At 41.1% G+C, this 24,339-nt stretch overlaps 1 protein-coding gene across 1 annotated transcript in view; it reads right to left on the bottom strand.

Annotated features, from left to right (window-relative positions):
• Positions 1-209: 209 nt before the first annotated feature.
• Positions 210-24,339, bottom strand: part of lrriq1 (leucine-rich repeats and IQ motif containing 1) — a 40,961-nt gene continuing 16,831 nt past the window's right edge. Inside the window, exons 9-20 of the mRNA XM_042496379.1 lie at positions 23,528-23,983; positions 22,843-23,026; positions 19,457-19,582; positions 18,156-18,245; positions 17,098-17,231; positions 16,162-16,233; positions 15,949-16,037; positions 14,896-14,997; positions 7,919-8,033; positions 6,185-6,245; positions 5,493-5,613; positions 210-1,227 (exon numbers count right to left, since the gene is read on the bottom strand). Of these exons, the coding sequence (XP_042352313.1) occupies positions 1,094-1,227; positions 5,493-5,613; positions 6,185-6,245; positions 7,919-8,033; positions 14,896-14,997; positions 15,949-16,037; positions 16,162-16,233; positions 17,098-17,231; positions 18,156-18,245; positions 19,457-19,582; positions 22,843-23,026; positions 23,528-23,983 (1,684 nt within the window). The 3' untranslated portion in view covers positions 210-1,093. The remainder of the gene's footprint in view (positions 1,228-5,492; positions 5,614-6,184; positions 6,246-7,918; positions 8,034-14,895; positions 14,998-15,948; positions 16,038-16,161; positions 16,234-17,097; positions 17,232-18,155; positions 18,246-19,456; positions 19,583-22,842; positions 23,027-23,527; positions 23,984-24,339) is intronic.

The raw sequence follows: 24,339 nt of genomic DNA, 5'->3' as shown, positions 1-24,339 counted from the left end.
CATCAGCTTGTGTACAGTCAAAACACATCCTCCAGACATGTGCAAGTGAAAGATAGGAGGAAAATAAATAGACAGACGTGCATTTCCTGCCAGGGAGCCACTCTGCAGCCCTGACTATTTGTTTTGACATTCATTAAGTTATCATTTCCAGGCGGCGGACCAGTGAGGAACCTCCAAGCCTGAGGTTCACCGCCTCCGGTTGGGCAGTGTTTGCGGATGGACGCCTTAGCTCTCCAAATTCAAATACACAGACAAGGCCATTATAATCCACGACTGGAAATAAAGAAAACATCATTCTAATTCTAACACCAATGTTTGTGCTCGGCTCATAAAAGCAGTAATTTCAAGCCCACTGTTGGTGAGAGGGAGCTAAATATAGTCACATAATGGGGAAATTGCACTTAAATCTCTGGGCTTTATTAAACTTTACTCTTAAGAGAGCACAGGAGAAGTGGAAAAAGCATGTCTGTTCCCATGGCTACAAACTAAAAATACTGTTTTTTAGTAAAGAGCACAGAAACAACAGTTCAGCATCCAAAGAGACACAAATCCACAGGTATTAAAGGTCCTGGTTCTTATTTCCTATCATCATTTGCATATGAAGCGTGCCATTTTCGTTCCATGTGTTTTGGTGCTGGTTGGCTGCGATCATATTCAGGCAGTGATACTCGAGCTGAATCAACATAATGGAAGTGCCTGAAGATATTTGGGCTGGTCCAGGTCCTATTGGTCCTAATTAATTTTCAGGACAGGGAGCTCGAGTTTTCGGCTGAAAAGAACAGCTGCAGGGGGATTCAGAGCGGCCTATAAAATAGCACTAAAAATGAAAATACAGAAAGTCTTCTTCACGGAGGGAAAATTGTGAGAATGAGATCCATTGGTTTAAATCCTGGGTCACAACATTCTAGTGCATGATAATTCCTCATGAATAAATGTGCTTTCCTGAACTAGATGACCATATGAGAAAGCTGCATTCTTTGTGGGATATGTATCAGACGACGCAAAAACATTAAACGTATCTGCCTGAAAGATACTCTGGGTGTCGGGTGAGGACAGTAGAGAAAGGTGGTGTGGTTGTAGAAGAGTTTGTGTTTTACTTGTACACTTTGTCCCTCTTCTTGCCCCCGCCCCAGCCACCACTCAGCTGGACAGGGTTGTCCCGGAAGGAGATGCGCTCCTTTTTAAGCGGAGCAGACGAGACTCGCTGTGGAGATGGAACTTCTTTTCCTGGAGACATAGAAGGAAAATGAATCAATGTCTCTTATGTAAATCAAGCAGCGTGAAATTAATCCATCATAGATTCCAAATGGTAATTCACAGTTTAGGCTATTTAAATGACATGTATATGATGTAAATGACATTTAAATTTTGACAAAATCCCTCTGGGAAAAAGTCCTCAGATGTACAAGAGTTAACCCTGTGACAAATGTAGAGACTTTGTTTTGCAAGCCATAGGTAGTCCTTCCTAGAACAACCTTTTTATGATATTGATTATTGATAAACCATGTTATCATCGACTACAAAAATGACCAAAAGAAAGACAAAAAGAGCACACGTGGTTTGCAAGAATCTAGCAAAATCACGTTTGATATGCAGGCACACCACGGCAGTGAGTGCTCAAAGCTGCTGTGGGTAACTTTTGTCAGTTACTGCTCATGAAACCTGGCAGCACTGATCAAAGATGAAGAAGATTCTGTTACTGCATTCTCGCCTGAAATGTTCTCAGAAACATATTTTAGTGTACTGTCTAGTTATGAAACGAGAAAGTTTGTGACCCAACAGACATGTTGAACAAAGCTGGTTCAAAACTAAGCTCTGCCCACCGGCTGGGTCACAAACTTTCTCATTTTACAGCTAAACAGTACACTAAAATATGTCTCTGAAAACCTTTAAGGTGAGAAGTAGGCAATGCAGTGACAGAATCTTGATCCATATTTGATAGGGCTGCCCCTTGAAATACAGAGATTTGAATCATCAGTTGGAGACCCCTCAGTCGAATGAGATTGCTTTAAGTCAAGCAGTTATTTTTTAGAGAGACTTTTGCTAGTCAGTGTGCTGTGTACTTCGGGGACGTTTTGGTCCCCAGATTTTGCTGACGAGCTCACTTCACTTTGGTACAAGCAGCTGTGATGCAGGCAGCCACAAAGAGGGAAAGAGACTACACCCTAAAGTGAAGAAGTGGGAAATTCACAGCTCACAGAAAGTTCATACAACACAGTCTCTGGGTTTTGTTTGATATCTAGTGTCAGCAAAAATGTTGTTGCACATCTGCGATCTGTCATTTGGACCGTTAGCTTCTTAACTATACTAAATGAATGCCGCTGTAACACTGAATGTCCCTCAGAGCCCCGTTCAAACTTTTGAAAAAAAAAAAAAAGAATTATAAACTATTCATATTAAACTGCTGAATCTGATTTGACTTGCATAAATCTGAGTCTGCTACAGTCTTAATATTTTATCAATTCTGCCAATTTTTGACAGTGTGACCACAGTTCACGAGCAGTGATTGACAGCTCTCATTGGTTGTTTTCCGTGAGACGCAGAAGATTCTTGCAAATGCAGCTAGGAGGAGGGGAAACATGATTTTTTTCACAGACTATCTGTCTCATGTGTTACTGTGGATGTAGTGACACTCTAAGCAAATATGACAAAAAGTTATTTTCATAAAAGTTGCCAAGTGTAGCTTTAAGCACTCGCTAGCTCTGCATATTGTATTCACATATCAGTTATGACAGGTCTGCTCTTTTTGTCTTCATTTTAAAAACATAAATGCTTAATATCATAGAGAACTTTCTAAAGGAAGGATGCCCTGTGCCTTAGCTTACAAACAAGTAATGTATCAATGCTTGTACACATTTTTGCTTGAGCTTTGTCAAAATGTGGTTTCATGTTGTCTTTCATGGAATTTACAAGTGTACCAACTTTCTACCATGAACAGTAGCCTATAGGGATTTATCTTTACCATGCATGTCTGATTTTGTGCAACATGCAATTCAACAAAACCATCTTTTGTGGTAAATGAAACACTTTGAAAAGAAATTTGCTCTTACAATTGCACTTGCTAACCAGCTGCTTGATATTTCATTAATCAAGGCATTAGGTACTATATGCTACAGGACATTGCCTCCTGTTTGGTATGCTTTTCTATTGATTTCAAGCAAACAGCTAATACAGAGATTGTTGCTTAAATGTAACAAAGAATTTGCAACTTTTGACCTTAGCTTGGTGTCTGTCTCAAGAGACTCACGATAACACAATATTAAATCTCATTGTAAAGACTTAAGTCTGAGCAGGTGAGTTTTGTGTTTGTGTGCTCCGACTCCCAGGAGCGCTGTGTGCTGTGTCAGAGGCCCTTCAAATTTCACCTGGGGATCAGTACAAAGCTTTTCAAACACGCAGTACAAAGGCAGTGCTTCTACCAGGCATGATGCATTCCACGTGTAGGACCCGGGACTGCAGTCTCCACAGCCGCCCCACACAGGGAGCTGAACAGCGGGGAGGGCTCTGAGGGAGGTGGGGGGCCTGGGACGCATCACAGATACTGACCCAGCTCCAAATATCTGCACAGCTGGCACACTGTATAGAATATCCATTCTCTCACAAGTCATACCTGATGCTACCTCACTAGTTTTTATTTTACTTTCGTCCGAAGTGTTCCTCCTCCTCATGGTTTATGGAATGTAGTCTCAAGATTAACCACCACACCCTTTTGTGTTTTTTTCAGATACTTTAGACCAGCTTTGGTGGCTGAATTTACTTTATTAAAGACTTTTGTCCAATTATCTGTTCTAAATCAAAACCAGAAAACCTAACGCACATGTTGCCAATTTCAGTGCAGGTTGTACAGTCATGCTGTTAAACATACAGAGATAACAAAATGGCCACTTATTTGACCTGACCACTATGACCAAATAAATTGTTTTCCATCATTTTGCTCCTATTACAGTTGAACAGCGGACAAAATTGAGGGAGCAGATATGCAACTTAAGTGGTTTCCTCTACAAAATATTTTGTGGGCCTGGAGACGCATTTTATGGCACTATCCCAGCGAGTGGTGGGTATCGCATTGCAATAGGTTATAGAGTTGGTTATAGAGTATTTATGTAGTCTTTACTGCAATGGCAAACTAAGTGAACCTTCTCACTTTAAACCTTAACTTTGATGTATGCCTGCCACTTCAGAGGCAAATATACAACAATTTAAAAAATAAACTTTTGCTTTTTTAGTTACTGACTCTTAAGGTCTGACTTTAAAAAGATGAGTCCAAGATTCTGCATTCTTCCTATTTTCCTGATTTGCTGATTTCACCTTATTTCCTCTGATATGACAGGTTTTTGATAATGCAGCCCAGAGACCATTAGATACCCTTTCCGTGTTTATAAAATATGTAATTGGCGTTTTTAAAATTGCTCTTGCCTTACACATACATTCATATTCCAATTTGCCCCACACAATCTTTATAAGTGGTGTTTTTATCAGAGCAGACAAAGAGTCTTTCTTTGTCCAGGCCCAGAACAACAGTCTGCCTGCTTCGCACGACACTCGCTCCTACTGCTGCTGCACCTCGTGGACATCATTTTAAAATCATCACCGGAATCCAATTTGGCTTCGTTAACAGGGACAGGGGCTCTTCTTCACTCGGATTCCTGGGCTTGTTTAATGTGGTCATCTGCCGTCAGCCTGTCAGTAGCATCTTTGTCACTCAAACTCCTGAGCCCCACGTCTCCTGACAGAAGGGCCAGTCATTCTACACTGAAAGGACTTCTTTTTTTTTTCCCTTTTTCTGCCCATTTCCTGTCAAAGGAGAAATTCACGGCACTCTGTCCCCGGCCCGACCTTATGGCTCCCCTCCCTCCCCTCCCTAAAGCAGCCGACCGGTGGACTCAGTCTGGGCTGAATAAGCAGCAGCCTTTATCCCTGGCTCGGCGGACTCAGGTCTGTGTGACCCAAGACCCGTGGGTGCAAGTGTGCAAACATGGAAACATCTGTCCACAGACGTGCTTAATATGCAGGTATATACACACATGTGCACACAATGAAATGCATCAAATCACAATCTATGATTTCGGAGGTTGAAGTATAACTTCCGCCAACAAATTTGATAATCAATTAATCACTTTGGGTAATATTTAAGACAGAAAAGATCAAAATTCTTTGATTTCAGCTGTTTAAATGTGAATACTTTGGTTTCTTTACCCCTCTATGAAAGTAAACTGAATATCTTTGGGTTGTGACAAATCAAAACATCAGTACTTTCAATGTTCTGAGTGGACACTGATCAGTATGACTGATTAGTACAGTTATCTCAGTAAGCTTTAAATCTCCATGTATCTGTATTACTAGTTATTGTGTGAGTAGGTTAAAAACAGAAATAGTGTACTTAAAGATTGATTTCTATGATTTTTTTCAGATTCTGTTCAAAGTTGAGTTAAAAATCCCCACTAACAAGGGGATTTCTGTAGAAAAATTGTTGTGAAGTTAACAAGACTCACTTGTATGACCCAAAGAGTTTCTGCGAGAATAATTGTTCTCTTTGCAAGGCTGGGCAGCTAAACTGTTGTTGGCCCACAATCCTCTGGCGTGATGCAGACGGTCTGTGTATCCCGGGTCGGCCTGCACGCACCACACACAGAAACACACAAACACACGCACACATAATTGAGACCCAACATGACACGTCTCACGCAAGCAGTCCAGCATTTTGAAAAACATTCAACAAGCGGCGGCTCTGCAGTCTGAACATATCTAAGAAACAGGAGGAAGGGGGCGGCTCCTCTTGCCAGTGATCATAACTCAAACTGCTCTATAACGGCACAGTGAGACCTGCAGTTTCTGACTTCAAAGACCTCATGAGCATCAGTTTCGTTCACAAGTCCAGGCAAACTGCTACGAAGTGACACTGGGATTTCTGCAAGTAAAATGAAGAAATTGCAGCCAGTTGATCCAATTGAAAGTGTCACTGTGGAGCTAAACCTCAGACCAACCTCCCCCCTGCCTCCTTTAAATCGAAGCTGATGAGACAGGCTCCAGGAGAGGGAACGTACAGCGCGGGACATGACTCTGACTGGTGAATGTAAATACTGCATACCGATACATACATGCAACTGCCCCCCAGAAAAGATTCAAATCAAGATTCACTGTCATTCTGTGAAGTGAATGAACTGCAGGAGGGGAGGTTACTTACCACGAGCTGCACTCTGCCTCCATTCAGAACGTCTGAGCTGATCTCTGGTAAGAAATGCGCACTGAGAATAATAAAAAATGAATAAATAAATAAAAAGCCAAACATTAAAGCCATTAGCACTCTGCATATTTCAAGTCATTCAGCAGTTTCTCCTTTTCAGTTCTATCCAATTACTTCTGACATATCATAAAATAAATACAGATGTCATGTATGATAATCTTAATGTCTATTAGGTAGAGCCTAAATGCTTATTGCCTCTTTTACAAACACTACTTGTGTTTCGATACAGTGGTTATACTGAAGTGTAAGTTTCTTTAAGATACCTAAGCCCTAATCTTTTTTTTTTTTTTCAAAAATCAGTACTGCACAAATAATTCAATTTTATCGCTTAAGAATATATTAGCTAATTAAAGGGTAATTTTGGTGTTTTTGAAACGGAACCCTATTTCCCATGTTTTTGTGTCAAAGAAACTAATGGGAACAACAAGTTTTTAAATTTGTCCAGCACTGAGGAAAAGGGTTGCACACACCACCGCAAAACAGACTGCAATGTAATCACTGAGGGCAAGTGTGCCCTGTCAATGTATGTCCACTGTTTTTTTTTTGTTTGTTTTTTTGTCACTGACAGGCCTAGATTGTTATTCTTAGTGTCTCAAAACATTATGGAAAGGATTACAACAGAGATAGACCTTTTGTCAAAGAGAAAGATCCTTTTTGTTTAACCAGAAACAGACCCAAAATCACTATTGCCAAACCCACCAAACTCCTTTTAATAAACAATAATTTTATCATAGTAAAGCACTCTCCATACAAAGTTGACAAAGACAAAATAAAACTCACAGAAATCATCTCTGTTCATCTTTGTTCTGTTACAAAAATCACCAACTCTGGATTTGTTAAAATAAACCCCAATCCCCCCAGTTAGATGAGAAAATGTGCCTGCTCTAAACACGCTAAAATCACTGTTTATTTAAATGGACCCTGGTGAGGTTGGCAATGTCGATTTTGGGACCGTTTCTAAATAAGCAGAAAGGATCCTATTCTTTGGAAAAAAGCCTATCTCTGCAGGGATCCTTTCCATAATGTTGTCACACTTTGAATAATAATCTGAGCCTATCAGTGGCAAAAACAAGCACTTTTACTGGACGTACATTGATGGTGCACAAATGTAGTATGTCTATATGTATCTTATGTCTACCAGTTAAAATATTAGAATAAAAATTTATTTTTAATTACTTTTTTGGAGGTAACTGAACTTTTTGTGGAAAAAACTGAAATGAAAAAGAACAAGCAAAACATATCTAGAGGAAGTATCTGATAATATATGCTTATAATGATATCAGATAATTAAAAGATCAATTCACACAAATTATAGAAAATATATCACCCCTGGTGGCATCTAGCCATGCAAATAGTTCTAGCTTTATTTGCTGAGGATTTGAGAAATCCGTCTCTAAGATTTCTGCTGCCTCCCCAGTACAACAGAGGTGAATTTTTGAGGCCCATAGTATTGAAATGTTTCATTTTGATAAAACTGAACAGAAACAACGTCTACATACCTTGCTGTAAAATCACACAGACAAATAATTCAAAACTTCAACAGATACAAGCAAAACCGATAAATATTACCAAGATAAAATTATCAAATACACCTTTCTTTGGTGATTTCTTTGGCAATTTCAGTTACACAACACACAGCCAACACCATCTTATGCCCCACATTAAGTGCCTCACCTCTCTGAGTCCCTGTCAGACTGAGCAGCCTGGGTATGCAGCCACTGCTGAGCTCGTCCCTGCTTCACTCGCTCCACCTTCTCCGCCTGCCGAAGGCCCAGCTCAGCCTCGCGAACTGCACTCAACAAAAAAAAATCAAATAAACGCCACAGCTGATTATTTTTTCTCCCACTCCTCTTGTCAGTTAGTAACAGTCTTGATGACAATAGTAGCAAAGAATGACTGTGTTGCCTAATCAGCGAATGTTGTGGTGAGGGTGGCATGTTTCTAAATGACAGGAGGTGTAATCGATACTGCAGCGAAGGAGCTGTGTTAACAGATGCTCACCAAAGTACAAGCTCAACAAATAAACAGCTCATGGACCTGATATGTAGCAACATTTGCCATGTTTCACTGTAATTACAGCCAGCCAGGGTTCTCAGCGCTGGGGGATATCAGTGGTCAGAGCTCCAAGCGTTTATGTTTGGGCTTAAGGTGGTGTATTTGTTTGGAGGACTCAGGGGCATTACTATAATATGTTTACATTTTCTGAAAGACAGAAGAGAATCTGCCTTTTTATTTCAACAATTGTGGTTCTTTGTTAAATTTAATCTAAGCAATGTTCCAACAGTTTGTTAAAGGAAGAAATCTGAAAGGCTGCTGATTTATGAGTTATGCTGAAATCCCATAATTATGTTGTAATTCAAAGTAAACATTTATGTTGCGCTGACAGTAATGCTGCCGTAGATGGGTGTAAACTGATAATGAATTTTGACAGCCCAATGCTGGAACTAATGATGCATTTATTTAAGCCATTTACTCGCCTTTGCTGGGTTGTAAAAGGGGAGAAAAAAGCTTTACAGTTTTCATGGGTTAATTGAGGAGCTGCACTAAAAATGTCAAGTGATAGATGCTTCCCCCCCAGGGCAGCAAAGGGCAGGAAATGGCTACTCGCACTTCCCAAAGCTGAAAATGCACAGGAAGGGACAGGACACAGGCTATCCAGTAAAACACTCTAAGAAATATGTTTTCTAAACAGCAACTTGCTCATATACTGAACTTAATTTAGCACTCCAAACAAAGAGTTCTCTGCTGCCCTCATTCAATGTCATAGAATCCTATGATGAGATCAAAAGTTGCAAGAAAGACAGACAGTGAATTTGACATCCACAAAAGTGAATGTATGAATACTGGAATGTGGCAATCATATGTTTAGTGTGATACAAGATGAGCACTATGAAAAGTGTTCCCATTTATGTAGCTCCAGTAGCATGGGGGGGTTCTCCTCTCTCTTTTCCCCTCTAAATCCCCCTCCTGACCCCATCCAACCTCCTGAATCCCCCTCTAGTACTCCTCCAGGACATCAGGAGGGGGCCTGTAGGAGTCATGCCTGTTAAGAGAGGCTCTTAAGCACATTAAGCGATCTCGTCTCTACTGAGGAAAGGGCGAGCTCAGACTTAATATCCAAGAGCTAGGGAGGAGGAAGATGGGGGTTTTGGCCCCACAGCAAACCAGAGCTGAAGGAGAGACACAATGATTTGGAGCTTCCTCCTTTCCAACCTGACAGCAAAGACAAACAACGCGAGATCAGGACCAGTGCAGACCCCAGAAACAGTGAAACGGTGCCATGACTGAGTTGTGTGGTTGTAAGGGAATACACTGGACACTTCTGGTTAAAGTCATTGCTGAGATATGGGGGCAAGAATCACAAGCAGTCAGACAAACTAATTGTAAACAAACCAAAAAAATGTAGCTATATTATCCAAAACAATTTCTCTTAAGTAAAACAGAGAATGAGCATACCTGTGATGTTAACCATAAATTTGCTTTGCATAGTAAGACTGTGTACATTTACAACTAAAGTAAGAATGGCAAATCAGCAAGTGAGGTAACTCAAGTTTTAAAGGGACAGTTCACCCCAAAGTAAAAATAAAAAAATAAACATATTTTTTCCTCTCACCTGTAATGCTGTTTGTCAATCCAGATTGTTTTGGTGAGAGTTGCTGAGTGTTGGAGATATCAGCTGTGGAGATGTCTGCCTTATTTCCAATATTATGGAACTAAATGGCACTCTGTGGTGCTCAAAGCGCCAAAGACAATCATTTGAAAAACTCAGCAGCAATGTCTCCTTCTAGAAATCATGATCCACACAGACTTTTTTGTGAGCAGCTTCATGTAGGAACTATTTTCTTTCTACCAAACTACACTCGCCAACCATATCACTCCTCAGAAAGAAGCCTGCATCTTTCATGGATGAGAGGTAATGGTGTCCTCTTCAGCTCAAATGAAAGAAATTGTTCCTAAACAAAACTGCTCACAAGAAGGTCTGTGAATTATCTTGAACAACAGGGTTATGATTTATGGAAACAGACATTGCTGTTGCGTTTTTTAGAATTTAAGCGTCACAAGCCAATGGTGTCCTCTTCAGCTGAAATGAAAGAAATTGTTCCTAAACAAAAGTGCTCACAACAAGGTCTGTGAATTATCTTGAACAACAAGGTTATGATTTATGGAAACAGACATTGCTGTTGCGTTTTTTAGAATTTAAGCGTCACAAGCCAAGTGCCACCATTATATTGGAAAGAAGGCAGACATCTTTCAACTAATATCTAAATAACTCAGCAACTCACATCAAAACAGCCTGTTCTGATAAATTACACCTCAGCTCAGAGGGAAAATATGTATGTTAGATTTTTGGGATGAACTGTCTATTTAAGGTCTGCTTAAACTAAAACAAACTGATGTGACATGTCGTCTAACCATGTGTAAAGCCAAAAGAGTTTGTGTAATTCAGAAGGAGAGACCAAAAAGCCCACAGTTGTTAGCCACATTTACACTGCCTGTTAATTGCAAAGCCCTATAGCACAATCTCTATGTAAAAGTGGCTATAGAAAGAGAGGAGACGCAAGAGATCTAACAAATTGGGAACACACATCTTGATTGGACAGTGTCTTCTTAAAAGCATTGTAGTGTTATACTCAGTTGTATAATCAAAGTGACAGAAGTGGTTTGTAAAGAATGAAAAAGGGAGCCTAAAAGAGAAGTTCAAACCACACCTACTTTCCCCCCTCTGCGCACCTGGCCAATCTGGAGAGTTAAAAACAAAAATTGTTGTGCGTCCCCAAATTTGCTGACTAAGGAGTTTGATATCCTGTTAGATGACTATTCTTTAAACTATATACTATACTATTCTACGGACAGTCTGACACAATCCTGATTCGATTCATACTGAGGTCTTTACCATTACCATTTGCTCTCTCTTGGAAATAAGTTTCACAGAGCTTTTGGTCTGTTTAAACTTCAATAGAAAGGGCAGTGCACACCTTCAAAAATTATGGGACAAGTGCACAGGAGAAAAAACACAAAAGAAGAGGGGTCCTGCACACGGTCGTGTACTTGCAAAAAAAACCAATTTTAATAAATACTTAGTACAACGTTTTGGTCCAATGGACCCAAGTACAGGATGATTTGTTTAAACTAAAAACACTTGCAACTTCGCTTGCTATATGAAGCCTAAACCTGCTCTAAAGAGCATTAGATTTGTCTTTAGACTCTCTCTGACAGACTTGAAATTTACCCCATAAGACTTAAAAACAGCTAAGCTAAGGCTAGCCTTACCTTGTTTTGTGTTGCGTCATTAAAACCTTTTTAGGAGCCCTGTTTTCATGGCATATGCCTTCTGGGAGAGGAATCAGAGCATGTCTGAAATTTAAGGATCCTAACACTGTTTAAGTTAGGTGTCTGTCTCTGTGAGTGACTGCTGCGCAACTGTGCCTTGGCTCTGTGTGTCTCTACCTTAAGTGTGCCACTGCATCTCAAACATATACTATGAGGAGAGAGCTCCACTGCCTGAGATAAATAGAAGCGGTGAGATGAAATTGAATGCATATGAATGGTGGTAAATACTCTGACATAAAGTTATTTTGGATGATGGATGATAAACAAGATGATTGTGTTTCACTTGGACTTTGTAGATGACTTGAAGTGTGAAATTGAGTTAAGTGCTCAGGAGGTAGGGGTTCCAAGCTGAAATAAAAATATATACCCTCGTGTCCCTCTGACATGAGGACGGATGTTTGGTGGGGTTGGATCGCAGTTTTGATGGTTTGACGGGTATGTGTGCCTTGGGGGGGGGGGGGGGTGTTGAGTGGAAGGCGTTGGTAGAAAGTAAGAGGAGAAACACTTGGAGGCATACAACATCTTTACCATCTGCAGCACCCAGACACTTGATGATAAAAACCATGAACAAAAAAAAAGAAAAGAAGAAGGGAAGGAAAGTGTATTTCTGTTTTTTGCCTTAAAAAGAAAATGTCTTGTGGCTCTGCTCCATTCTCTCCCTCTCTATCTTCCTCTCTGGGTATGTAAGCTGATACCCATTTCAAGTGGGTTACTCATGTCCAGCACATCCACACAAAGAGCCCGGATAAAATAAACACGCCGCGTCGGATATCTTGGAAAGAATCTGTCATGGGTTTGGGGCTAATCACCTCCAGAAGGGGCTTGACTCAAAGCCTGAAACGTTAGCCCCTGTCAGGGAGCGCTGGCTGGGCCGGGCTGGCTTGCTAGTCCCCGGGCACTGGGGATGGATCCTGAAGAGGGGGTGCTTCCCACAGGTCAGGACCAGGGGAGCAAGAGGGGAGGCTGGCTTGGGCCCGTTTAAAGAGACCCACGACACGCCGCCTCTGCTGCCGCCACAGCCTTACAGTCACCGGCGGCAGGAGTCGTCTTCTTCAGAATCGAGCTGACTGGAGTTGCGCATTTAACAGGAACGGTCTCAGCTGAATTAGAAAACTGATCAAGAGGTGCGTGATGATCTAACCAGTGACCCCCGTTTCTCTATCAGCTGATGTAGCTGCTTCACTTCATTGCTCGAGAACACTTCTCCCGTTTGATGAATTATCAAGACAAGGGTGGAGAGGAGAGATAAGGTTATTGGAAAGAAACAGAGCTGGAAATATTGTTGTAACGTAATAGGTCATTTGGATGGAACCAGTCCTGAACTGCCAGTTGGCTGAGAGCTTATCCACAGCTATATTGTGTTCAGACACGATTTCAGTGTCAGTAATCACAGTGTTGGAAAGTTGACATAATACACCTGCAGTTCAAAATAAACAGTTGATAACATAATGATGTTGTCATACTCAAACTCAGTTTTTTATGTTACAGATGAGTTATCCGACAAAGAGTTATTATTGGGAATAAAATCAGCTGCCAATTCTGATCTGATTCTGATCGTATCTACTGCCAAAGATAAGTTTGGTCATCATTGTCTAATGAAAGTGTAAGTTTGGCAATTCACTAGCTGCTGACAAAAATAAAAAAAATATAGAATCTTAAGAATCTTTGAAAACAATTAATTAAGTTGTTGCTTGATCTTTGTCTGCACAGCAGTAAATCAGTTTTAGGGAAAACAAGGCGACTCCTTCTCAACTATTTAACAAACAAATTACTAAAGCGGTCCACCCAAAAAGAGATAAAGTGGAACAAAAAACATCTCAAAGTTGAAGGTACGATTTGTTCCTTTTTTTCTAAACTGTATCATAAAATGACGAACATGCTGGATTTCTCCATAACTAATTAAGGGGTATTTCATGCTTATGGCAGCATTGGACTTGGACCAGAGTCACTTCACTGCCTGCTGGCAAATGCTGTCGCGTCCCTCTGACTGCTGGATGACCGCGAGCATCGTGCTCTTTGGATGTGAGGCCTTGACCCCGGTGGGTGGGGGTGGCGTCAGGGAGCGGAGGAAAGATGGAGACAGGCATGATAAAAGCCAACTTCTCCCGTGTCCTCCCTGCTGCCCTCCCTTCAGCTCTTCCCTCCCTTTTAAGTCCGGCTGTGGCCGTCACAGTGCCAAATAGTCTCTCCAGCTCGGGGCAGGAGGCCACAGCAGGAAAGATGGAGGGAGAAATTTGCGTCTTCCCAGACTATCCAACTACTTTACACCAGTCTACCTGTTCACCCTTTTAAAGACTGTTTTACTATCTATAACAATAAAAAGTAAGCCTTAAGGAAGTAATGCATGTTTGTACAAAGTTGTGGGTTTTTTGGCCTTTACATACCAAGTCTGTATCTTTCATCTGATATTGTCGCAAATATGAGGACGACCTAACCTAACTAATTTCTTAAATAACGTTAACATACTGGCTGTTTGTCCATCAATTAAGTTTTTGAAACAAGTTTGATTTTCTGCATTTTTTTCAGATCTGTCAAAAGCCTTTAGAAAGTTTTTTTGACAAAGAAGTAGTTGAAAAAATGTGATACAACCTGCAGGACACGGTGGACAGGGGGCAAGCAAGAAAAAGAAGTGAAATTATAATGAATGTCTTTCTTGATAGCTTCCGCAACAAATAGAAAGTAACATGAGCCAAAACAGAAATGCTTACGGCAGAGTGCAATTTAACAGCCACATGGGATTATTTAATTACTCAGGTAGCCGCAGTGCCATGTGCAAGATGCAGTCAGAGATTGGGGACAGCTAGGGAGGGAACTCCAGTGGAGAGAATCAAGGGAGAAAATGTGTCTCTCCATTTTGCCTCATATTGCAAATTTTCACAACAATTAAATGTATAAACTCATCCACACTTGGTATGCAAAGGCCTTTAGCTTTTGGGGGCAACAGTCAATATTTTGGGAGTCCTGGCATAACCAGTGGTTGTTCACACTCAAACTAGCAATTTAGGACAGTCCATACGAAATTTCAGCTAATCTCTATAAATAGATATATGGATATGAATGCAGATAAATAAGTTTAAAAAGCTAATAAAGAGTGAATAATTGTCAGACTATTGCTGATGGGATGCACCAAATGAGTTTATGAATTGCTTATGTACTAAGGGGATAAGATATTTCCTATCTTTGAAACTTAAGGTAAGATAGGACAAGTAAGTAGGATTTTTTTTTTAAATTGAGGCCCTTTTCTGTAGATGTTCATGTCAGACTAAGTATTAACTGGTGTTACTAGAATTACAAAATGTGTTGCAGGTCTGAGTTCCTACCTTTTCTATAATTCCTGTTGTGTTGTGCAGGCCTGTTTTGTGCCTCCGCTGGACCCAGCTGGTAACTGCAGTTTTTGAACAAGGCAAGACAAACGGAGGGATCTAGAAGAGTAAGAGAGAGACAAGAGAGAGAAAGGGGTCAACGAAGGACATGTCAGGCCTAAAACCAGAAGCAGAAAACCAGGACCTAACATTCGGAAAATTTTAGAACAGCGCTCTGGTTCCACTGAGGCAGATGCCATTAGGAGTTAGTGCAGACATAGACCGGTGTGTTGGTGGAGCAAGATGACAAGAGCCCCGCTATTAGAATCATGCATTTGTAATTCTGATCAAAGAGCAGCCTTCTTCTAACATGACCGTGGCATGATAATCGTGGCAGGACTACCGTTTCTTGGTGCAGAGCGGAGGTGAGGTCACCTTTCACTGCAGCCGCACTCAACCACTACAATGAATTGGAATAAAAGTCATCACGGGATGACTTGTCAAGAGGTTTCTTGGCAATCGTTATTTCCTATGCAGGCTCTCAAATAAGGCCCAATAAGAGGCGACAGGTCCTGGCTTCTGCTGTCTGTTATGGCTTGTTAACATACCCGGGGTGGAAAGGTTCGCTACTGAAGCACGGCTGAAGGAACAAAGACGAGAATGAAAAGAGGCAAAAATGAGTGTGGATTTTTTCCCTTTTAGAAAATGGATTTATGTCCAAACAGCACATCTTTCCATAACATGAGAGATATTTGGTATTAAAAGATTAGGAATGAGGAGACAGAAAGACACATAAATTCAGGTGTGGAAGATATATTAGACAAAGGAAGCTTTGTATTTAAGGTGATTTAGAAAGAAAACCATGACAGCCTTTTATGTGCCTTCTTTAAAATTTCTTCATTTTCATATGGCATTTTGCTAATAATATTTTATCACAAATCTGTTAAACCTAAAATATGACACACAAGCACACACACGAGAAAAAAATGCACATATCCTTAATGCAAAGTGTTGATTCTGTTATTAAGCCTACAAATAACCTTATAATTCTTCTATTCTACAAACACTCACCCCTACGTTTGTTTTGCTGTTGCTTTGTTGGCTTCATCTTCTGAGCTCTCTTGAGCATTAGCAGAGCTGTGTGGCTGTCGGTGAAGCCCCTGGAGACAGCAAGAGCAGACGAGTCACACACTGAATCCCATTTAGTGAAATTACAACACACACATTGACAAGGACAAAAACAATCAAAACTTAACCATGAAAACACAATGTATAATGATTTACCATTCTTGCAGAATCTTGTCTGATCTTTCAGAGAGACCACTGAGCACTGAGGGTGAAGCAGGAGATTTGCCTCTGAAATCATAAAGAGATTATTGCTCTTTGAAAGATAACATGACATGCAGAATTTTACAAATTCATATTTTATAATATGACCACACATATTTATTTGTTTTAATTTAAAAGATTATTATGTTGGCTTTTTGCCTTTATTCGGATAGGCCAGCTTGATGCAGCAAAGGGCCACAGGTCGGAGTTGAACTGGCAGCTGCTGTGGCGAGAACACAGCCTCTGTACATGGTGCACCCACTCTACCAAGTGAGCTACTGGGTGTCCCACCACACATATATAGGCACCATTATATTTATAATATATCAACTGAAAACAGCCAAACAATTGACAACATAATCTTATGACGAAAAAAGATCAGCACAGAAAGTTTCTTATTGTCTCCTTATGTAACCCACTTGCTGAGGTTAACTGTCACAGTGAGGTTTGTTGCGAAGGAACAATTTTCTTTTTACCAAACTTCATCCACCAACCATATCACCACACAGAAGGAAGCGTGAATCTACTGCTAGCTCACCAAGCACCATTGAGCTAGCTAAAATCACAGCTCGGTTGAAGAGGACACCATTAATGTTTATATCACAAACAACTAGCCTCTTATCCATAAGTACATGCACTTTTACTTCTGCATGGTGATACAGTTGGTGGGTGTAAATGGGTTTTTTTGGTGCTTGGAGCACCAAAATATCTCCAACACTTGGCAACTAACAACAAAACAATCTAAACTGATGTGTAAATGTGTTGTTGTTGTTTTATTTAGGGGTTCACTGATCCTTCAAGATACCTGTCTAACACCTACAGCATATTCACCAGCTTAATGTGACTGTGTTTCTACTATATACAGACTCAGCCTCACGCTGTGGGTTCTACCTGTTGAAGTTTTCTGGAGAAACTCTCTGTCCTGCAGAGTCCACAGGTTCTCCAGGCATCCAGGCCTCTTTTGGCCTCCAAACGATTGGTGGTGGGAGTACATACTGGGAGAATTCAGGAAAGTGCACAGGAGGCTGAAACAGATGCATGAATCAGTGTCAGCATTTACAGTTATTTTCACTTAGATCAGTAGATATTAACAGCTTGCTTTTTGGACAAACATATGCGTTACAGCCAATCGTTACATTAGCTTCAAAATGTGTAATTTGTAAAGTTTTTACAATTAGATTTTAATTGGAGGAAACTTCCGTCAAAGTAAAAACATAATTTAAGGTGTGTTCAGAAATGTGTAATACTGAGGCTCTAAATGTAAAAATAGAGTTTCAGTTCTGTCTAGACAACACAAAGTCCTCAGTGTATGTTGAATATGGGGAAATGAAATATACTGTATACAAGAATATCCATTAAACTCAAGTGCATGTTTTCTTTTGATGCATTTGGCTGACATAGTTTCACACTTGAGGAATGCTCACAAGTAAGTCAAACTAACAGCTTAATTACTCTCCAGATCCAATTTACTCTTTGTGGAAGCGCTAAATTGTTCATCTCCGCCTTTGATGTGTACCTCAGCGTCAACACATTGAGGCCTGGCCACGACGGCAGCTGCACCGCATCAGCTGGCCTAAACCGGCCACCATGATGTACAGCACTGAGCACGCTCCAAAGAAAAGATCCAACGAGAGGTAAATGAAGGGAAAAAAACAGGACGACAGTTCGCCAGTGTGAAAAACGACATCTGCTTGTGCAGAGCAACCTTCAGCCCTCCAGGAAATAATCTTTTTTTTCAAGAGAGTAAATTTAAAGATCAATCAGGGAGAGTGAGACAAATCCTAGGGGGGTGACGACCAAGATGAGAAAGGGACAGGGCAAGAAAATAACTCTTCTACCAACATCACACAGGGGCTGGTAATTCCCTAAATTCACTGGTTGCTTTTACTATAATACCAGCATGACAGCTTCTAAGAATATTACAGAATGGATCAGGACAGTTGCTTTACCTTGAAGGACTGTTGCTGCTCTGACACTGGGAAACGTCTAGGAGGTAAGTCCTCAGATAGCGTCAGTGTCCAGTGTTTCACCAGTGCTGCCTTTAAAAAAACAAAAAAAATAAATATATATGTGTGTGTGTGTGTGTGTGGGTGTGTGTAAGAATATATTTATATGGACTGTTACAAGCAGAGAAGCAGACTGGCAACTCCCAGGTCAAGTCCAAATTCCTAAACTTTGAGTTTCAAGACCTAAATGAGCCACACTCTTTACCAAATGTAATAACAGTTTAACAACAGTGAAATATTTTTATTAATTTGTTAAAACAAGTTTGTCAAAAAGTTTCTGAGCTGTTAAATAATATAGCTGAGCATTAGCTTGTCAGCTATTTTAATATTATCTTCAACTTACTGTTCTTTGTGCAACTTAGGATGTTGAATTAAGGTGGAACTTGTTGCATCTGTGTCTGTAATTCTCCACGCAGAGATTTTGCATAGTCAATTTACTTTTTTGTTGACCACCACTTTATTACACAAAATACAATATTTTTGGTATATTTTTTTGATACTGGCGCAGTATTAGTTCTTTATGCTTCTCCCCTGCAAATTGACTGGCTGCTGTCGAATTGTTTCAAACAAAGTGAGTCTGGAATTATCAGTCGACTTGCTGGTAATAATGTTAACGTTTATATATGACATCAATTTTTGTGCCTGGGGGAGAGTTTCAAGTATTTTAAAGTCAAAAGGCTCAAGTCCAAGTGAAGTCACCAGTCACTGGTGTTTAAGTCCAAGTCACGTTGCAAGTCTTTTTTAATTTTTACAAGTCAAGTCCAAGTCATCAAATTTGTGATTCGAGTCTGACTCGAGTCAAAGTCAAGTAATTTGAGTACACACTGATAACAGGTGACAACAACAAAAAGTATCCTTAGAACCAAACATGTAATACTGTATATAATATAGTGGTAGTAACAACAGTGAAGGGAGCTCTAGTGTCAGAAACAGGTTAAAATAATAGCTCATAAAGATTTATGGATGTGTGTTGTGTGTGCTATTTTGCATGTGCCCAAATTTGTATGTCTGTGCATTTAAACCTGTATGTTTCTGTCTTTTTCAAGCATACACAGGTTTATGTGCATGTGTGTGCACATTTTTGTCTGTCTGTGTATGGAGTGAATGTTGGGTAACTACATGTGCGTATGCATTAATGCATTTTTGTACAGTTCTCTGTGCGGGTTGGTTTGTCTGATAGGGCGTGGTGGAGTAAGAAATTATTGACCCATGAACATGAGGAACACATGAACTTGTGTGCATACCTCATCAAAGACAAATTCATCCACGTCCACCTCCTCCAAGGTGTCATCCTCTCCGCTGTCGGAGCATGTGACAGCAGCCAGAGCAGATGCGAGCCTCCTCCTCAGAGTGAAGCCCCTCCAACACGCCTGGAGGTACCCAAAACGAAATGGTTGAAAACCCTCCATGAATCACGAGGCAAACGTAAATATTGTGCGTTATCCCATTAGAGAGATAAAACATGTTAACCCCTCTTTTAATTGCTGAGCGTTCTGCTGTCTGAACTTTGTGTGACTCCGGGCTGTTCCGAGACAAATGGAGCTCCAATGCGCCTCTAAATCCTCCAATTCCCAATGGGCTGCGGGGGGCACACTTCACTACAAGTTGAGTCGAGCAGGAATCCTAGAACTCTTACTACCGCACTTCTCTGGAATCTGATTAATCACTCATGCCCCCCCCCAAACACACACTATTCTACTACATCACCACCCCCACCCTCTCTCTTAGAAAGCCCTAAAGGACTCATCAAACACTTTTTGTGTAGAGAAGGGATTTGGGAGAAGTGTTGAGTAGCATGTTTTTCAGAACGGCAGCTTATATGTAGAGGATTAGCCGAATAACCCTCTGCAGCACGTATGAGACCTGATGATGGATGTTCAATGGTAAAAATTGACTTTTTCAAATATTCACTGTGTGAAAGTGACTTTAGCCTTCAGCCACAAAACTGGAGAATTCTAGTTGTAGCAGTAAGGTCCTTTATGACACACTGACTGGCTAACAAGCAGCCTCTAGTCTTTGCTAATAAATAATAAAGCTATGGAAACTAGCGAGCATATTGACAGATTGACCAGACAGGTTTCATGGCATTTGGTGCTGAAACAATAAATTGATGAGATTAAGAGAAAACACATAGTCAACACATTAATATAATGGATTCATCATTTTACTCATTTGACATTTAGTGATTCCAGCATCTTAAATGTGAGGATTTGCTGCTGTTCTCTGTTAAAGATCATTGTATATGAAGAAATTCCTTCAAGGCACTCTTCAGATATCTATAAGCTCAGAAAGTTACAAAAGTGCTTTCAACTGGCAATCATAAAATCAATCTGGGCACAAAGCCAAAATGTGTTCATACATAGAGATACATAAAGGAGGAGGCCTTCTCTCTGGCCTCTCATGCTCTCTGGGTGTGTTTCGTTGAGCATATAGTTTACATACTCAACTCCAACTGCTGTACTACACACAAGATGCCTTATTAAATCCTGCTGTACAGGTATCGAACAGTGTCCTTTCAAATAGCATCAGAGGAAAACTGGTTTCGTGGAGGATAACACCCATAAACTACGTAGGTATACTTTTATGTGACAAACACAGTAAATTGTTGCCCCTTAAGGGTCCCACGCTGTAAAGTAAGGTTTTTATGTCTTCTACATTAATATACAGCATGTATAGGTGCTTTATTAATACTGTAACAATATAAAAACACTCAATCCATGTTACAATGTACACAGTCTGAATTCAGAAACGGTGCCTTTAAACAAGCCTTCAGGACTTCCTTGAAGTTGTGATGTCACAATTATATAAAGGTAGAAACTGCTGCCACAGTGCAGTTACAGTAATTCCCCAACTGCAATGAGGGTGCAGACTCAGTGAGAACATTGATGAGTAAGACCTGGAAATACTGACCAGTCAGAGCAGACTTGAGGTTTTTAGGAGGGGGTCTTTAAGTGACAGGTGCTAAAACCACGTGTTCTGACAGAGGATGAATACAGGTTTTCCAGCACAGACAGTATAAGTAGAGTAGAATAAGTTGTTCTTGGCCATTAAGGCATGTAAACATGTTCTAGCAGAAACCCATATACCAGCATGAACCTAAAAATTAGCATTATATAGGACCTTTAATTATAGCCTGACTCTACGTGTTGGTCCTATGGTGGTTCAAGTCCTACCTCACAGGCAGATCCTTCAGAGTGTCATGGCGAGGAGAGGTGTCTAGGTCACATGGCCTATCAACAGGGGTTCCTCAGGGGTCGGTGCTTGGTCCCCTACTCTTCTCTCTGTACACCACCTCACTCGGTGCAGTGATCCGCTCCCATGGTTTCTCCTACCACTGCTATGCTGATGACACTTAGCTCTTCCTCTCCTTTCCACCTGATGACAGAACGGTCTCAGCTTGGATATCAGCGTGTCTGGCTGATATCTCCACATGGATGAAGGAACGCCACCTTCAGCTAAATCTGTCTAAGACCGAACTCATGGTCTTTCCAGCTTGTCCATCTGTTCAGCCTCGGATCAGTGTCCAACTTGACTCGAGCTTACTTGTGCCCACAAACTCAGCCAGAAACCTGGGTGTCATGATTGATGACCAGCTGACCTTTAAGGTTCATGTGGCCTCAGTTTCTCGGTCTTGTCGTTATGCCCTCTACAACATCAGGAAGATCAGACCCTTCCTGACCCAACAGGCCACACAGCTTCTGGTTCAGGCTCTTGTGATCTCACGCATTGACTACTGCAACTCTCTTCTGGCAGGCCTCCCTGCATGCTCATTCAAACCTCTTCAGATGATCCAGAATGCAGCAGCACGTCTGGTCTTCAACCAGCCCAAAAGAGCACATGTCACACCGCTGCTAATTTCTCTTCACTGGCTTCCAGTGGCAGCCAGAATCAAATTCAAAGCACTTCTCTTGGCTTACAAAACAATCACAAGACCTGCTCCAGTCTACCTGGAATCCCTGATCCAGGTCTACTCTCCTTCTCGCCCACTACGCTCTGCAAGCGAAAGACGCCTGGTGCTTCCAGCCCAGCACGGCTCTAAATCTCTAGCTAGACTCTTCTCTTCTGTTGTTCCCAAATGGTGGAACAAACTTCCAAACTCTGTGCGTTCTGCTGAGTCCCTTTCTACTTTTAAGAGACAATTGAAAACTCAATTGTTCCGAGAACACCTAGGCTCTTCTCCTCTTCGCCCTTTGGGGTAGATTAAGTCAGATGGTCCAAAACCCAGCACCTAATGATTATCTAGCACTGACAAAGTTGTGTGATGTTGTATGTTGACTGTCATCATAAGTAGTGACACTGAGATTGATTAATCTCAGATGCTGAGATCGCTACTGGTTATTACTTTGGTTTCAAAAAAAAAAAAAAAAAAAAAGTGGGGGTGGCGGCGGGGGGGGGGAGGGGCTGTGCGGCACTTCTTCTGCCACTAGACGGCAATACCTGTGACCAATCGCACCTGAAGCATTTTTTGCACTTACTAAGGGTTTTTTCCTTAAGTCTAAATTCTTGCTTGTGTTGTACGTCGCTTTGGATAAAAGCGTCTGCTAAATGAAATTGTAGACTTGTTGTAGGTCTTAACCTCCTGGACAGTAAGTCAAACAAGAATGTCTGAAAAAAACTCCAACAGTTTTACCTGGATGACAGTTGCTGCATGATCCTTGCCAACAACGCTCCCGTTAATATAGGAAGGTCCTGACTCTGGCTCTCCTCCATCGCCTCCTCTTCCTCCTCCCTTCTCAGCTGTGGATGGGCTGCTGGAGTTCCCACATTTCTGTCTATATTTCCTCCACTGCTGCTGAATCACGACTGCTGCTTTGCTGCTCCAAAAAGGACACACACATACACACACAGACAATACAAAGTGAGGGATATACTATATATGATGTCATAGCACCTTCATCTTTCAAAACATAAATTTATTTCTGAACAGACATCTGGAGAGCAGGACTCTGGAGAGTTTCAGCCTGTCCAGAGCCACCCTTCATATCAAAGATCTATCGTCCCTCTAAAGATAGTGCAGTGTTAATGATGAAGCTGCGTGTTAAATTGAGTAAGATGTTCAACATCTTCTGCTGTAAATCACATAGAGGAGGCTCCAATGATGACAAATGCTCTGCAGCAGAAACTAATAAAATGCTGAGCTGCTATAAAAAGAAGTAGATTAAAAAAAAGTGTTTGCTCTATGTCAGCAGTGTCCATGTGTGGAGCATAAAAGAATTTGGAGGCCATATCAGCTGGCCGGTTGTTGACAGTGTAGTGTTGTCTGGAATGGATACTCAGAATTGGACACTTTTGACACAGAGCATTCAGTGAATTACTTTTGGAGGTCAAGGTCTTGATGGTTGGACACAGGTGCCTTCTTAAGATAGGAGGAAGACATTTTTCCCTTTGTTGCAGAGGAGTGGACACTGCCAGAGCTAGCTTTGCTAACTGTCGGCCTAGTCTTTGGATCTGTTGTATCAGCGTTGAATGCATTAAACCGACTCTCTGCAGCTGATTCCTCAAAGGTCCAGTGGCTACATCTGTTCCTGTGTGGGACGACTGGTGGAACTTTTCTATTGGACTCCATTTCCGGGCCCTCAGTGCACTTTGTGGCATCGGTACTATCCATGTCAAGTGTTTTCTCTGGTGTTGTTTGGCCTGCAGCCCTGTGTTTCTCAGCCACAGTGATGTCGCCATATTCATGGGCAAATCTCTGGTCCTCTGCCAGCTGCAGACCCTCTGTGAAGTGTCGGCAGGAGGTCTTTAAAGCATCCAGGGAAGATGAAGCATTACTGTGAGAAGACAAACACACACTGTTTGAGTGAGGATTCACACCACTCTTTACAGAAGGTCTGCATGTAGTGTAGTTGAGCAGTAGCTCCAGTAAGGCTGTGACAAACACCACCTCACATACATATTTCAGAAATTGCTGACAACTAAAAGGCACTTCTCAAATATTAAAAATAGGCTTGGTATAACAGTAAACCAGAGGTTTTTTACAAAAAAAAAAAAAACTGACAGTATGATCTTCTGCTGTGCCAAAAAATACAGTGGTCTTTCTATTAAACTGATGTAGAGATGCTGTATTGAGACGATGTTGCACACAGCACGTGCTACCATGAGTCAGTCTCTATTGGTAACGGTGAGT

The sequence above is a fragment of the Plectropomus leopardus genome, chromosome 11 (assembly GCF_008729295.1).
Source record: "Plectropomus leopardus isolate mb chromosome 11, YSFRI_Pleo_2.0, whole genome shotgun sequence".
In the NCBI taxonomy this organism is placed as follows: Eukaryota; Metazoa; Chordata; class Actinopteri; order Perciformes; family Serranidae; genus Plectropomus; species Plectropomus leopardus.
This window is presented reverse-complemented; position numbering and strand designations above follow the sequence as displayed.